Raw genomic sequence first — 15,457 nt, 5'->3', positions numbered from 1 at the left:
GACCTATTGGCTATGCCAATGCTTGTTCTTTGTAAAGAAATAGATGCTTGTTTCTATTTGTTTACTTTTGCTATAATCGCGGCACCGTCGCCTTATTTTTAACATTAAAAGTAAAGCGCCGGTGCCGCGATTATACCAAAGGTAAAGAAATAGAAACAAGCATCTATTTCTTTACTTTCGCTATAATCGCGGCACCGACGCTTTATTTTTAACACTAAAAGTAAAGAGCCAGTGCCCGATTATAGCAAAAGCGCCTCCATGAAGTACAGTACCCGTGACGGAGACATATGGCGACTGCGCGAGTTCACGCGCACATGCACGCAGGCTTTAGGCCAGCGGCTGCAGCACTTTGAGAATCCCCTTACAAAAATTCGAGCAACAGCGCATGCGCTGTTCTAGGCTCGACCTAAAAAGGCATAAAGAACTTTCTGGCTGCTATCGCTGTAACTGAGGCAATTCTCTTCGTTCATAATCTTGTGTATAAATAGTAGATTAGGCTAGCAGAACAGAAACTGGATATTCAGGCTGGACGTGCAGGGCTGAAGCAGGCAAGCAAAGGCCTAAAATGCTTCCCTGGACAAACACGAAGAACGAAGCATGTAAGCAGTAGCTATGGCTATTTGTAAAAAAAACAGTGGCAGAAAGGACCAGAAACCATCAACATGGAATCATACGAAACAGAGGATCAAATATAGGGAGCTGTGACGTACTTAGTCATACAACAAAATACAGGGATGGACCCATTTACCCAGACTAGAATCCGGGTCAAGTTGTAAAACAAAAATACAATGATCCCATGCGTAAAAATTGAACCACAGATCTACCACACAGACGGTACCAGATTCACAATTGCTATGATAGTGTTATCAATAAATGGGCTCAAAGTATCATGGCAACTAAATATAATCTCACAGCATCACAATATCGAAATAGGACAACCAGTGCAGAGGGTGCGAGGTATAAAAAAGTGGTCAATACAAATGAACTAATTTACATATATATATATATATATGGCTGAGGTGATTACATTAAACCTCTCACTGACCTTAAGAAGCATCGTGTCATTTGCAGAACACCACATGTCTGCAATCCACTGAGTCATTAAGGCAAAAATAGACTGAATATGTGACCTCATGAAATGAAGAAGTGCTTAGGTGTTTTGCACTTCTCCAGGGGTGCCAGGGCTGCACAGTGACTTGGTTTCATATGTGACACCCGCAGTTCTGGATTTCCAGCCAGCACCACTTTGAGCTTGTAGTGCTAATGCACAGTTTAAGTATGGGCTTAAAATCCTAGCAAGTAGAGGACTCTTTGATAAGATATTGTGGATGACTGAACGGGCCGCACATGACATGGGGACCCCTTGGCAACTACACATTCACCGTCCTGAACAGCTTTCTCATCCCTCAAACTACTATGCTGATTCATTCTTTTGAAATATTGCAACGAAGTCCACGATGAGAAGTGATCTAAAATCCATCAGGAAATATAACCAGGGAAGTAGATCAACCGAAATCACGACAGATACAGTTCAAGTACTTTTGCTATAATCGCGGCACCGGCGCCTTATTTTTAACATTAAAAGTAAAGCGCCGGTGCCGCGATTATACCAAAGGTAAAGAAATAGAAACAAGCATATATTTCTTTACTTTCGCTATAATCGCGGCACCGAGGCTTTATTTTTAACACTAAAAGTAAAGCGCCGGTGCCCGATTATAGCAAAAGCGCCTTCATGAAGTACAGTACCCGTGACGGAGACATATGGCGGCTGCGCGCGTTCACGCGCACATGCACGCAGGCTTTAGGCCAGCGGCTGCAGCACTTTGAAAATCCCCTTACAAAAATTCGAGCAACAGCGCATGCGCTGTTCTAGGCTCGACCTAAAAAACATATCTCCTTCCAATTAGACAGCACGCCTGCCAACAAGAACTTAGCTACAAAACTTTAAAGTGGGTATTAGATGTGGGCATCAAATTGGGTTTGTTCTATCAATCTCACACAGATGAGTGAGACAGGCTTGGCTATACTGATATCTTGTGCAGATATATCTGTAAGGACACAGCCCACTGGACTATCTTGTCGTTTAATAGATCCCCCCGAGGGCATGTAGTTATCAAAAGAGAATTAGCCTGTCTGGTAAAGGCCATATTAGTTACACATCAACATAGCTAAAAATGTTCCTGGAAGCTACTGATATATTTATATCGTAATTTTTTTGGGTGTCCCTTACTGCTCAAAGTACATTAACAATGTGGTCTGTTACAAGTGTTGGACTGAGCACCATCAGCTGAAGAACACTAATAAAGAAATCAATCAGTGCTTGGTCCATGCTCCAGGGAAGAAGTGAAAGTGGCACGAGCTCTCCAATAAGAATCAATACAGTTTTTGCAACACCGAATGTAGCCCTATATATGCAAGAGAACCACAAAAGGGTCTTGGAGGCCTAACAAAGGGATGTAGAGAGATGGCGAAAGCTGATAATTCACTTTTGGGTCGTGTGATCCTCTATAAGATGATATACTTACCCAGACTGCTATGTGTCCTGTAGAATACCCTCTATCCGGCCCCAGACATATTCTTCGAAGGGTGGATAAAACTACGAGAGTGTTGCTCTGGGATGGCGGTATACCCAGAATAGCCCTGTCAATACTGACTAGACCCCAAACAGATGGAGTCATTGCCCTCCCAAACCTCCAGCTCTACTACTGGGCTTAACAATTGTTGACAGTCAACAACTGGGTCTTCTGGTCCCAAGAGGAACCTTCTCTGCGGGCACCGCCATAGCCCCAGAAGGATACCTTGGAAGACTCTATAGAGGGTGTGCGCTTCCCCTCTCCTCATCCCCACGCAGACAGTGGTCTGCATTTGGAGGAGGGTGACAGGTGCATTGGGGTGGCGGGCAAGGTAGCATTGAGGACTCCACTCTGGGACTCGGATCTCCTTCAGTGGGGGATGTCTGGAGGGACGGCAAAGTAATCCTGTTCGACGAACAGCAATCTGAGTACGAATTATCCAGTAGTAAATTTTTGCAATACCAAGGTTTTTGCTCAGCAAGTGTGAAGGATTATAGGCTGAGGTAGAGGAGGATCCTCTTTGGATTGTAGGGTCTTGAGTTCCCCCCTGACAGAGCATGCTGTGTCTTGAATCTACTCCACGCTGCTGAATAACAGTCTTCTTCCCCTTGACCACTTGAAGGAGAGGTGGGAGAGAGATCTGGTAACCCTGGAGGATGCTGACTGGAGCCAGGCATGCACATATCCCAGAGAAGTTGCGATCCAGGTGGAGTTCTGCCTGATACAACTGAAAAGTTTGCAAAGGTCTTCTACACCAGAACCAGGCTGTTTAATATGGGCTGGACTCCTGACGACGGATGCCTCCAGGGCTGCCACATGAGGGGCACCTTGATTCACATGCTCTGCGAGTGCCCGAAGTTTGGGGCATACTGTGGAAGGGTGGGTGAAAAAGGTTTGGAGACCACGGGAGACAAGGTGAATCTCACGCCCCAGCTGGTGTCTGTGGAGGATCTGGGGTGACCAAACCTTGGACCACTATAGCTTGCTGTAATCTGGCCCTGATGGTGGTCCGCCGGGATATCCTGAAAATCTGGGAGATGTCCACTTTGGCAACTATGGGAGAATGGGAGGGGGGACTGGTGTATGGGGACGGAAAAATTGGCATATAAGGCACGGGCTGTCCACGCAAATTTGAGAAAATCTGGGGCCCATGAAGAAAGGTGAGAGAACATGAGGGGTAGGGGCAATTAGTGAAAACCTGCTGCACAGAGGAGATGCTGAGGTCTCAACTGTGGATTGACGGAGGAGATCACCCTGGCATGCTGTGACTATTTATTGGAAAGAGTCTTATTTGTCATATTATTATCTGATCGTGCCCACCCCTGGGTGGTTCACTGTAATTCTCAATGTATACTGTATCCACATGTCCTCAACTTTGGGGATTCTGTTATGTTGTTTACCTTTATGCAAAACTCAATAAAGAGATTTAAAAAAAGAAGAATGAAGAAAATGAGAGTATTGATGAAGCCAAGCAATGGTAAAACATGGCGGACTGTAAGCTCCTTTAAGCTTAAGTTTACAAAAGAATAAAAAGCATTGGTGTTTTCAACACTTGCATATCATAATTTATACACTATTTGGCTGATATAGTGCCGTACATGCCTGTATCAATTTTTAAAGTTATTGCAGACATTAACAATAAGCTGAATGCATGACATAAGGGATGTACAACGTTGCAATTCCTAGATATAAAAATGACACGTTTTACTTTTCACTTTAAACAAACTGCTGCATTTATTGTGTACTTACTTCAATTGCTGTAATCTCAGTCAGTCCACTCTTATTAAATGACATATTTTCATGGAAAATATTCTGTTGTTTCACGTCGAGCATAGCCAGAATCTCCAAACAGTGCTGGTTCAAAACTGACAGCCAACAAGAAGAATGACAGTGGTTACTTGTTTTAATTTCATGGTACAAAATATCTCAACAACTTTCTTAGGTTTGGTCATATCATCTATGCATGCACATCCGTTTTAAGCCATATAATTAAGAAAGTAAAGCACTGTTTTCGGTGGTTTGGCAGTGTTCTCTAAAACTCAGCTGATATTTTACACATCGCTAAGGTGTTTTAGAATGCAAGCAACCTATTTTGTAGTAGTCTGTTAGCCAAAATATGTACCTCTTTCAAGTACAGACACTGCCCTCTTACAAGATGGGGACTTTTTGTAACTTCTATCTTAACATGACGATGATAGTTTTGCAGTCCAATTTATTATTTAACTTTTTCCACAGCCTTATTATTGGATTAATTCACTAATCTTACAGAATTCATTACCTCATATTAATTTGTTCATCACATGAAACAAGGCAGATTTTTTATTATTGTAATAATTTTGAACCTTCCTCCCAACTGGCTTGCTCCAATACGAGTATGATCTCACATATTGCATCACTCATCACGTTGAATAACATCAATGAAGACCACACTGATGACATTTCAAATGACATCACTGTTATTACGCCACTGATAAAACCATAATCATATACAGCATAGAGTTAGTGAGTGTACATGTGTGGGTCCATATCATGGAAATAACTTAAGTTCTGGGTGAAAAGCATAGTAGTCCATACTGAAAGTTATGTGCAGCATATTTTACAAACAAAAAGTTTGGAGTGCAAGTATTACTCCCTGTTGAACAAGGTAAAGGTAAAGCACACCTAATGTGGGTTGCAGGGGTATCTTTGAAAGTAGGATGAAGCTTAAAGTCAAAGGCTATTCCAAAACCATCTGTAAGAAAGGCCAATGCTTCTGTTCACAATAGATTTTCCACCGGTGCATAGCTAGGCAGGTGCTCATATTAAATAGTTGTAATATACTGCTATATACAAATTCGATTTAGCAAGAACATTTATATGGTATGGGTGTTTATTTCCAGAATGGAACGTTTTGGGGTGATTGGTCAAGTGGGGGCCATGAAAGCAGAGGGGCCCGAAAAATGCAAAATCCCCATGCATTTTCTACTGACCTCTTCAAAAAAGGCTACGTTAAAGACTGCTGAACTAAACTGCACCAAATTTGGCAGGAAGCTAGATCTTGGTCCGCAGATTACGCTTTTCGTGATTTGGTGTAAATCATTTGAATCGTTTTTGGGAAATTAAGGACCAAAAATCATTGTACATCTAAATTAAGGACCAAAAATAATTGTACATCTGGACAGTAGGGTGAGCGAGAGTCTCAAGAGACTCTCATGAGGGCGCCAGTTTAGAAATAAGAGAGTTCTGATTGGTCCAGGGAGCCTTTTTTCCTTTGGGCAAACTCGCTTCAGCGGGAACGATCGCTCTGATTGGCAGCCAGAAAGATGAGAACTCTTTTGTTGGCGGACATTACAGGGCTCGAGTACTTAGTGCCCTGTTCTGACCAGTAAAAAAATATATATACAAGAAGGCATACCCTGACCCCTTAGGCCCCATGGGGTGGACCCAGAGGGTCACATTTATTGCATTTATGCCCCAGGGAGCCCACTCCCGAGCAGTTTTCATAGAGGGGATGGGGGGTGCGTGGCCCCCCTTCCTGAGTCTTTAAAGGCCCTGGGGCGTCTACCCTTGGGGTCGAAATTCATTCATGTAGGGAGGGTGGCCAAGTATTTCCCTCCCCGAGCCTCTAAAGGATATAGTTAGCACAGTAAACTATAACTGGTGAAGTTGTGTTTTTTTGTATTGATACAATAGTTTTTATATTATTACAAGGCCTATTATCACAAGTTTTTATATTATTATTATTGTAAGACTTATGTATGTTTTTGTCAGTGAGTTTCTATGGGTTTTTTCTTAAATGTAAGGTAAAATCTTAGTACCTTTCCTAAATATAATGTAAATGTGTTTTTGTGGGTTAATGGAATTTTTTGATCGCATTCACCCAACTCCCTCCCTGAGCAAAGCTTTCGAGCGGGCAGCCAACCCTCCACCATGCATGGCCTTAGGCCGCGTGAGTTTGGCCACAATGCCTGTGGCCAATCCCCCCCCGCTCCCCACAAGTGACCAACACCCTGCAGCTGATGCCGGCGTGGGGTTGGCTGCACAGCCTGGCCTGTGGCTAGGCCCTGCACCCACAGCCCCACCATGCACGGGCAGAGGTCCCTCTGCAATCCCCCCTCAAGGGCCAGGATGTCAGGGTACCCCAACCTGCCGCCTTACACCTTACTTTTTTCTTCTAAACTCAGGAGAAAGGGACCAAGTTTTAAGTCCTAAAATGGCAACCTCACCACTTCTGTTGAGCGGGTGTGTGAGTGGGTGTGTTGCAGGGATTCTGCACATACACTGAACTATGCGCAGGAATACTGGACCTCTGTGTATATATAGGGGCTGTGCCTTCCTACTGCCTCAGTACCCACAATCCCAGGACCGACTAGCTATAGTGTCGCACTTGCTCTTCGAAACAATCACGAAGATGCAAATGATTAGACACCCCAGAACACAACACTTCCGGATCTCTCAGGAATCACAGTAATAAGACATACCTTTTCGCTCACTCACTTGTACATGTCCACAATAAGAATTGAATGAGACATGAATATAGTTTAAAATGTTTATTTTAACTATCGTGCTCTAAAATGCAGTATACGAGCCACAACCAGCAGCAAAATGCATAATATCAATACAGTTAGCATTGCAGCAAGGCCATATATCATAAAGGGAGATGTCATCATATAAAGACAGTGGATAAAGGACTATAAGGCCTAACCACCCTCCCCTTGGCAAGAAGTATTATTATATAATAGAAGATCTCTGGGCTTTGTCAGCAGACCCCATACCTTAGTGCCTAGATGGTATATCTACATCATAGGAACCGCATGGCTCTTCTCCCTGGAAAGATCCCTCTCCAAGTGTGTTAACCAAACATGCATCCCCATAATATCAAATCAAGCGTTTCCAGCAGCAGCAGCAGCTGTGTTAGCATGTTTTTCTCTAAGTGCTAGGGACTGACCAGAACAGAATAACATGGGCATTGTTTATCAACCTGGCTTACAGTGTTCAGACTAAACTTCCAGGAACCAGCAGAAAACGCACCAAGCAGACGGTTCTCATATGAAAGGCATAAATAGAATCTTGCAAAACTAAAGTCATGTAGTAACGTGCGCAAAAGCAGCCTCATGGCAGCTGGGCTCATGCTAACTTAGCGATGTCGACAATGTCCCTATCGGCCATACTACACCCTGCCCGTGGCCAGATTGTAGCAAATAGAAAAAAAATCTAAATAGAGTGCAAAGATAAGCCGAAACACGCCTGCAAAAAAAGGCCAATTCGGGATGAGGCCAAAAGTCTAGTTTAAAATTACATTTTGCCATCCAGTTGAGGAGATCAAAGGAACAAACTTGCTCCTCATGCCCGATGCTTCCAATAGCCCATCCGGGCAACTTGCGTGATATTCGATGAAACTTTGTTGCAAGAGGCGCTGTGCAGCCTCACAGGTATTCCACTCAGCCAGCACTCCAAGAGCTGCGGCACGCATCAACCAGCCATCCCCAAAACAGGCCTGGTCATGGGCCAGTAATGGACCCACCAACAGTTCATAATCTAGGTCAGCGTCAGACGCATTGGAGAGGCATAAATCCAAGGCCCAATGGAAAAGACACCGTCGAAAATAGAACCGTGGTTCCACGCAAGTTAAGGAGGCGAGGCGAAAAGTAAGTCCGTAACTTACGCAAAGCGTTGCCAATGGCAAGCATCCAAAAAGTTGTTGTATTCTGTCACGGTACTGTTGCAAGTGGCCAGGTCTGTGCAGTACCACAAGATGGGCAGCCATTGCATAACAGGAGCAGTAGGCCCAGCACGCCACCCGTGAGCACGAGGATCAGTGGAAAACCTCTGAACGTGCTGGAAAAAAATAGAATGGATAAAGGCTGGTATTACTCCAGAAATCGTCTGAAAAGAGGACACAAGGCCAGATCCCACATGTTTAAAAAAAAAAGAGCAAGGCCTTCAGTGTCAGACGCCTTAAATATTTGGTGTATTAATTCTCCAAAATGAAGTGGGAGATTGGTGTTCAGTAGTGAGTGTATCTCACTTGCGGTTCTCGCCACCTGCAATTCGAAGGCCTCTTGCGCTGATGTGAGAGCCACTTCAAGCACTTTAAGTCTGCTTAGTTTATTGAAATCTGTTTTCAAAGTTGGAATGGAAGGCCAAACCTAACTAGCCCATTATATTCAACGGGGAAGCAAAGCTTTAGAATTCAGTACACTCATCTTTGTCACTGCTTCTAAAGCAGGTATAAGCAAAATCATAAGAATGCGTTTCCTCTGCATCAGGGATCGTTCCTTCAGGATTGTCATCTGTACCGCAGTCAATACTTTTTCAACAGTAGAAAATCGCATCTACACTGATGTGTACAAATGCGATTTGTATGCTATTGGTACTGTGTCACCTTCATTGAATGTCAAGTAAGTGAAACCTACTATCTCTGGTACAATTCTTATGACCAAGTTCGTAGAATTATCATGTGTTAACAAGATGTTGGTCATAAGCAGATCAGACTGCAAAGATTGAAGAATAGAGGTATGTTCCGGAAGCCAGCTGGCAGATGAAAAAGAAGGTTGTATCAACGCATAAAGCGGTTTGATATGCTGGGCATAATCAGGAATGTAAGTTCTCCCGAAATTCAAAAATCCCAGGACAGACGGTAGATTTTTCAATGTAGACAGAGGTTGCAATTATGCACACTTCTCCAGAAAGTGGGAAGCCAACCCCCTACCTTCATTATTGAACTAATAGCCCTAAAAGAGGACCACCAAGCAGGCAAAGTGTGACTTGGCAAAATTATATTTGTATCCCAAGTCTGCAAAAGAGAGTATGAAGCGATCCACACGCACAAGGTGCGGGATCAATTCGTCATCCGTCAGATAAAAAACCAGACATATGACATTGCATCCGGGTCTATGTTGTGTAATAGAGACACAACACGCACAGCAAAAGCCCCGGGGCTGGTTTTGTAGCCCATAGGCAAACGCGTAAATCTTTTCTGATTGCTGACTGCAGTAAATGCGGTCAAGTCACGGCTCTCAGGAGCCAAATTGAATTGAATTGATTGAATTGAAAAGAGATTTGTATAGCGCGAACTGTCACCCTACGGGTATCCTGGCGCTTCGATTGAAGGATTACTCACTATTACAGTAGAGACCAGTTGTCAATGAAGGGATCTATCACTCACCCCTAGGAAATAGCCAGGTTTTCAGATCCTTCCGAAAAACAGGTCAAAGAACTAACCTGTCTAAGGTTCTGAGGCAGGTCATTCCAAAGACGCGCAGCGGCCACGCTGAACGCTCTGCCCCCCATCTTACATTTTTTTAATTTGGTGGTTGTGATCAGATTTGTATTTGAGGAGCGAAGATGCCTCCCAGGAGTATACCAGGTGAACATCTTCTGCAAGGAAGATGGACCCATGTCGTGTACTGCTTTGTGTACAATGCAGAGAGATTTGAAACAAATTCTCTCCTTAATAGGCAGCTAATGTAGGTCTCTCAGAGCCGTCGTAGAAGACCTACGCTGTCTATTTAATACCAGCTTAGCTGCTGTAGACTGGACTCTCTGCAAGCCCTGCAAGATATATTGCGGTGCTCCCAAATACAGGGAATTGCAGTAGTCCAGTCTGCTCAGAATTGTGCTCCTTACTACAAGTGAGCGAGAATCCTCTGGTAGAAGCGGAAGAACCTTCCGAAGCATGTGTAGTAAAGAGAAACAGACACCAGCAGTTTTGTTGGCCTGTGATTCCATTTGGAGATTGTCGTCCACCATGACCCCCAAATTACGCACCGTTTAGACAAGGACCAGGGTTCATCCTCAGGGGTGACCCTAAACTCCGCCGGTATAGGTCGAGATATTCTAGTAGCAGGACAGTACACCACCTCTGTTTTCCCCCCATTGAACTGCAAGGAATTTTTTCTGAGCCAAATAGCGGTTTGGTGCATACACTCCTGGAAAGTATCCATGGATATCGCTTGTTTCCCCTCAAGGGAAAACACCAGTTGGGTGTCATCCTTATAGTTGACCAGGTCAATTCCATACGATTTAATGATGGGGAATAGAGGGCGTAAATAGATGTTGAAAAGAACAGGGCTGATTGCCGAGCCCTGTGGCACCCCGTGGTGTACTCGAGAGTTATCGGAGGTGAACGGAGCCAGAGATACAGCCTGTTGTCTTCCTGACAAATAAGATTGTAACCACTGCAAGGCCAATCCTTTGATTCCTATGCCTTTCAGCCTTTCCACTAATACTGCATTTAGTAGTACAAGTACAAGGACAGATGAATTCCCATTGTCAGCACGCATTCTTAGATTGTCCAATACGGTTGCCAAAGCAGTCTCAGTGCTATGTCCTGGGCGAAAGCCAAATTGGTCCCTATCCAGCAGGGAATTTTCCTCCAAGTAGCCTGATAGAATTTTGCTAACTGCCTTTTCTAAAATTTTGATCGGATATGGCAGGAGAGAAATTGGTCTAAAATTTGCTGGGATTGTAGGGTCCAAGGATGTTTTTTTTTTTTTTTTTTTCTTGGAAAGAAATTTTATTGTTTTCACAACAACCAAGGATGGTTTTTTGAGCAGGGGAGTCACCACTGCCTGTTTCCATGCCTCTGGTACCTCTCCTTCCTCCAGAGATTGGCAACAGATCTTCCATAACCAAGGAAAGATTTCTTGCCCAAATATTTTCCAGATTTTATGTGGAAGGGGATCAAAAGGAGATCCTGAGGACACGATTTGTGCCAGGAGATTAAAAGACTTCTCTGTAGGAGCCTGAAAGTATTCCAGGGAAGAGTCCACCAGGGGTCCTACATCTGTATTCCATGTGGAGTCATCCTGATCACTAATAGCAGTAACAGTAGGGTGCAGATTGCCAACGATTTTAGTTATTTTCTCTTCAAAGTAAATGGCAATCTCATCGCAGATTTTCTGCGATGCGACCACCCTACTGCCCATACAGGCTGGACTAGAAAGATCTCTGAACACATTAAAAAGTGCTTTTGTGCTGTTTGGTGCCTGCAGAATAGCGTTGGCATAGAAATCTGCTTTGGCCTTGAGAATTAACTCCTTATACTGGGCCTGTATTAATTTCAGTTCTTTCTTTGCTGGCTCTGAGTATGCCCTTCTCCATTTCCTCTCGGCCTTTTTACAAGTTGCTCGTAGTTGTTTCAATTCATCATTGTACCATAGAGCAGATTTTTTTCTCCTATTTTTAAGTTGTTTAACTGGAGCTATTAAATCAAGGGTTCCAGTTATATAGTCACAATAGGTTTGATAATTTTCACCTGCGGAGGCAGAGCAGGCGAAAAGATTCTGTTTCGGGAAGGTCGGGTATGTCCTACTTTTCACTAACTTGGACCACTCTCTTCCCTTTTGGTAAAACGGCTGATGGTTGTTATTCTCTAAACTAGATATCGAAATACGGAAATGAATTAGAGAGTGGTCAGTCCAATTCTGAGGCAGTATGTCAACCACTTCAGTCTCTGCCTGGTTTGCAAACAAGAGGTCCAAGATATGCCCTCCTGAGTGAGTTGGCTGTGTTACCAATTGATGTAATTTGAGATTTTCACATAGGTGTCCAAGATCTCTCAGGTGATTATCTAAATTACCATTGTGGCTATAAAATCCATTGGCTATATCCAGAGTTGTCTTGTATTTCTTACGAACAATGTTATTAACTAAAGCAGAGCTGTGAGTGTTCTGTACTGCAAAGCTACGAACATGGTTAATCAAATTGAGGTAATCCGACACGATACGAACCGTCCGGTTTCGATATTGGTCAAAGAGGATTATTCATGGGTTCAATCACACCCTGATCATCCAATTGGGACAACATGTCACAACGGAAGCCTTAGCCTCACGTCTGATTGGATATTGGGGTTGAGGTTGTGGGCTAGTCTCCTGTAAAGAACGAGGAGAGCACTGATCAGGAACTTGAAACCTCTCTGGAGTCTTAATTTTAGAGCGGTCACGCTAATCATATTTAGCATCAGGTGTCGGTGAACCAGCACGCGTACCTTGCTTCTGTTGTTGCTGCTTCTGATTTTTAGACCCAATGGGGCGGTATGTCCTGATAAGCGGCAGACTGAACGGCCAACTGATTTTACTGGGTTCCTTATACGCCCCCAATGTTGCCCAGGGTACCTTTCTGAGTGATCTCTCAGACATACTGCTTCGCTGGAGGTACGTCCCGTGGCTCTTGGGTGGGGATTTTAATGCAGTACTTGATGTTTCCGTTGACCGTTCCTTTCCTCCCCTCACTAGTCCAACCACCTCCTGCAACGCTCGCCTTTTAAATGCATGGCTGGGTAACTGGGCCCTTTTAGATGTCTGGCAGGAACGTCATCCTTGCTCCAGGGTCTACTCCTTCTATTCTCCAGTCCATAAACTACATGTGTGCCTTGACCGTATACTCGCGTCCGCAGCCCTCCTCCCCTTGATACAAGCGACGGACTACCTTGGTCGGACACACTCCGATCATAATCCCCTGTTGATGCACCTGGCCTGGAAGGCGCCACCCCCACTAGTTCCGACCTGGCGCTTACAGACCGCAGCCCTGGAGGATCCCCTCTTCCGAAGCTCGCTGGATTCAGCAATAGCCAACTATTTTGCGCTTAATTATTATTATTATTATTATTATGTTTCTTATATAGCGCCTGAATCGACCCCCGAAGGGGTATCTCCGCGCTTGCCTTGGAAACCCGTCCTGGCTTTTCCCTGTGAGATAGCCCCTACAGGGCATCCCCAAGGTGAAAGCCAGGCATCCCGCCGCGGGGGGCCGTTGTGGAGATTAAGCAAGCTTAATGCCCAGAGTTGCAGAGTGTGAACCCATGATTAGGTCAGGCACCGAAGCGAGAATTATCGAGTCCATGGACATTTGAGCTCAAGACCCTGCCGCGTCGGGAATTGAACCCTGGTCCCGGGTCTGACCTCTGCTTCAGGGTCTGCCTGCTCTAACCAGTGAGCCACACTTCTCCACTTAATACCAGCTCTGCAGATTCGGTCCTCACTGAGTGGGAGGCCTTTAAGGTGGTGATTAGAGATCATTGTCTGTGACAGACATGGAGTATTTGCAGGTAGTTAGACACCTCATTGACCCACATTGAGGGACGGTTACTCCTACTCGAATCACAGGTAGTCACCAACCCAGCGAAACAGCAACAGTTTGATGCTGCTCATACAGAGCGAGCGACGCTTCTAGACCGCCTGCGCTGTCATAACTATTTGGCACACTCGATCCGCTCCCACTCGACCGCGGACAAGGCCAGGAGACTGCTGGCCTATTTGATGAGGCAGGAACATCCCCAGCGCCCCATACATCTCCTACTCGACGATCTTGGTAGAGAATGCAACACCCAGGGAGATATACACGCACTGATGACTGAGCATTACACTCGTCTGTATGACACGCTTATGTAACACACATGACGTAGGATCCTTCCTAGACACGGTGGAGTTACCCACTCTCACGGTGGACCAGTCCCTGGAGCTGGAATCTCCTATAGTTGAAAACGAAATATGAGATGCGTTACGTGCCTTGTCCTCGGGTAAGACTCCAGGGCCAGACGGACTCTCAACGGAATTTATCAAAGCTTATGCGGAACATTTAGTACCGCAACTACATTTGGTGTTTCTGGAGGCAATCTCGGAAGGGACCCTGCTCCCCACCATGCGTACCGCTAACCTAGTGTCATTGCTGAAGCCTGGTGCACCCTGACCAGAACAGATTTGTTCCGCAGCGTAGCACGGCCCTGAATCTACGCCGCTACTTTCAGGTGGCCGAATATGCTCCAACAGCCTGGCTACGCTCCGGTTGCATGGTGTTAGACCTTGAGAAGGCCTTTGACTCGCTAGCTTGGAATTTCCTCTTTGCCACCCTGGTTCGTTTTGGAGTTGGCCCCTACTTCCAAGGCTTAGTGTAGCTGTTATATAGTAATCCATCGGGCCCATATCTTTCAGATCCGATTCAAGTGTGACGTGGGACCCGGGCCCTTTGTCCCCGCTATTGTTCGCGTTAGCAGTGGAGCCGCTGGCGGCTCATATCCGCACGCACGTTGACATGGTAATCGAACTAGGGGATGGCGTACACACCATATCACTCTACGCCGACGATCTGTTAATATATGCCAGGAATCTTCATGATATTCCTCCTTCCCTTGATCGTGCCCTTAGCCTTTTTGTGCGAGCTTCCGGGCTGCGAGTCAACCCGGCAAAGTCCATACTCTCCCCGTTCCTAAGGGATACTCCGGACCCAGGCTACACACTCGGGCGGGCACCGGTGGCCTGGTACACTGACCCTTTCCATTACTTAGGAGTCCGGATTTATCGCGCCAAGGCTGACCTCTTTGACGGAACATTGTCCGAGCTACCACTGCGATTCGATCCCAGATGTGTTTCTGGAAAACTCTCCCATTAGCGATCTCTGGTAGGATCGCCCTGGTGGTCCTTCCCCACCTCCTCTATTACTTTGCCACTTTACCCCTCATCATTTCCCCCCCCTTCTTCAGGCAGTGGGAGGGTTTTAGTGCGAGACTTCATATGGTGGACCTCGCGCCATGAGGTGTCCATGGGAAAACTCTATCTGCCGACGGAGCTGGGCGGCCTCGCGGTACCCAATTTTGAACATTACTACCTGGCCTCCCAGCTGCAATAGATCGCCAGATGGATGTCCTTTCATTACCTACTAGACACGGCCTCCCTGCGACCCCCACTGCAGCTGAAAAATTTGCTCCAGGTCTCCACCCCTGCTCGACGCTTAGACCTCCAGATACTTTTCTCCTCACTGTAGCACACAAATGCTTTCGCAGATGCCTTTTCCTCACTAGAACCACCATTCCATATGCACCCGCTATCTCACTGTTGGGAAACCCAGCAGAACTGCATCGCTTGACTTCGGAGGGGATACAAGATGTGGGTGACCTATTTCAAGAC

At 45.4% G+C, this 15,457-nt stretch overlaps 1 protein-coding gene across 2 annotated transcripts in view; it reads right to left on the bottom strand.

The window, feature by feature from the left end:
• CCDC125 (coiled-coil domain containing 125) overlaps nucleotides 1-15,457 on the bottom strand; it is a 413,732-nt gene that overhangs the window by 74,555 nt on the left and 323,720 nt on the right. For both annotated transcript variants that reach the window (XM_085632389.1, XM_085632387.1), the window contains exon 8: nucleotides 4,323-4,438. In XM_085632389.1, the coding sequence (XP_085488515.1) occupies nucleotides 4,323-4,438 (116 nt within the window). The remainder of the gene's footprint in view (nucleotides 1-4,322; nucleotides 4,439-15,457) is intronic.

The sequence above is a fragment of the Triturus cristatus genome, chromosome 2_1, assembly GCF_964204655.1.
Source record: "Triturus cristatus chromosome 2_1, aTriCri1.1, whole genome shotgun sequence".
Classification (NCBI taxonomy): Eukaryota; Metazoa; Chordata; class Amphibia; order Caudata; family Salamandridae; genus Triturus; species Triturus cristatus.
The sequence above is the reverse complement of the archived record's forward strand: the minus strand, read 5'-3'. Positions and strand labels throughout refer to the sequence as shown.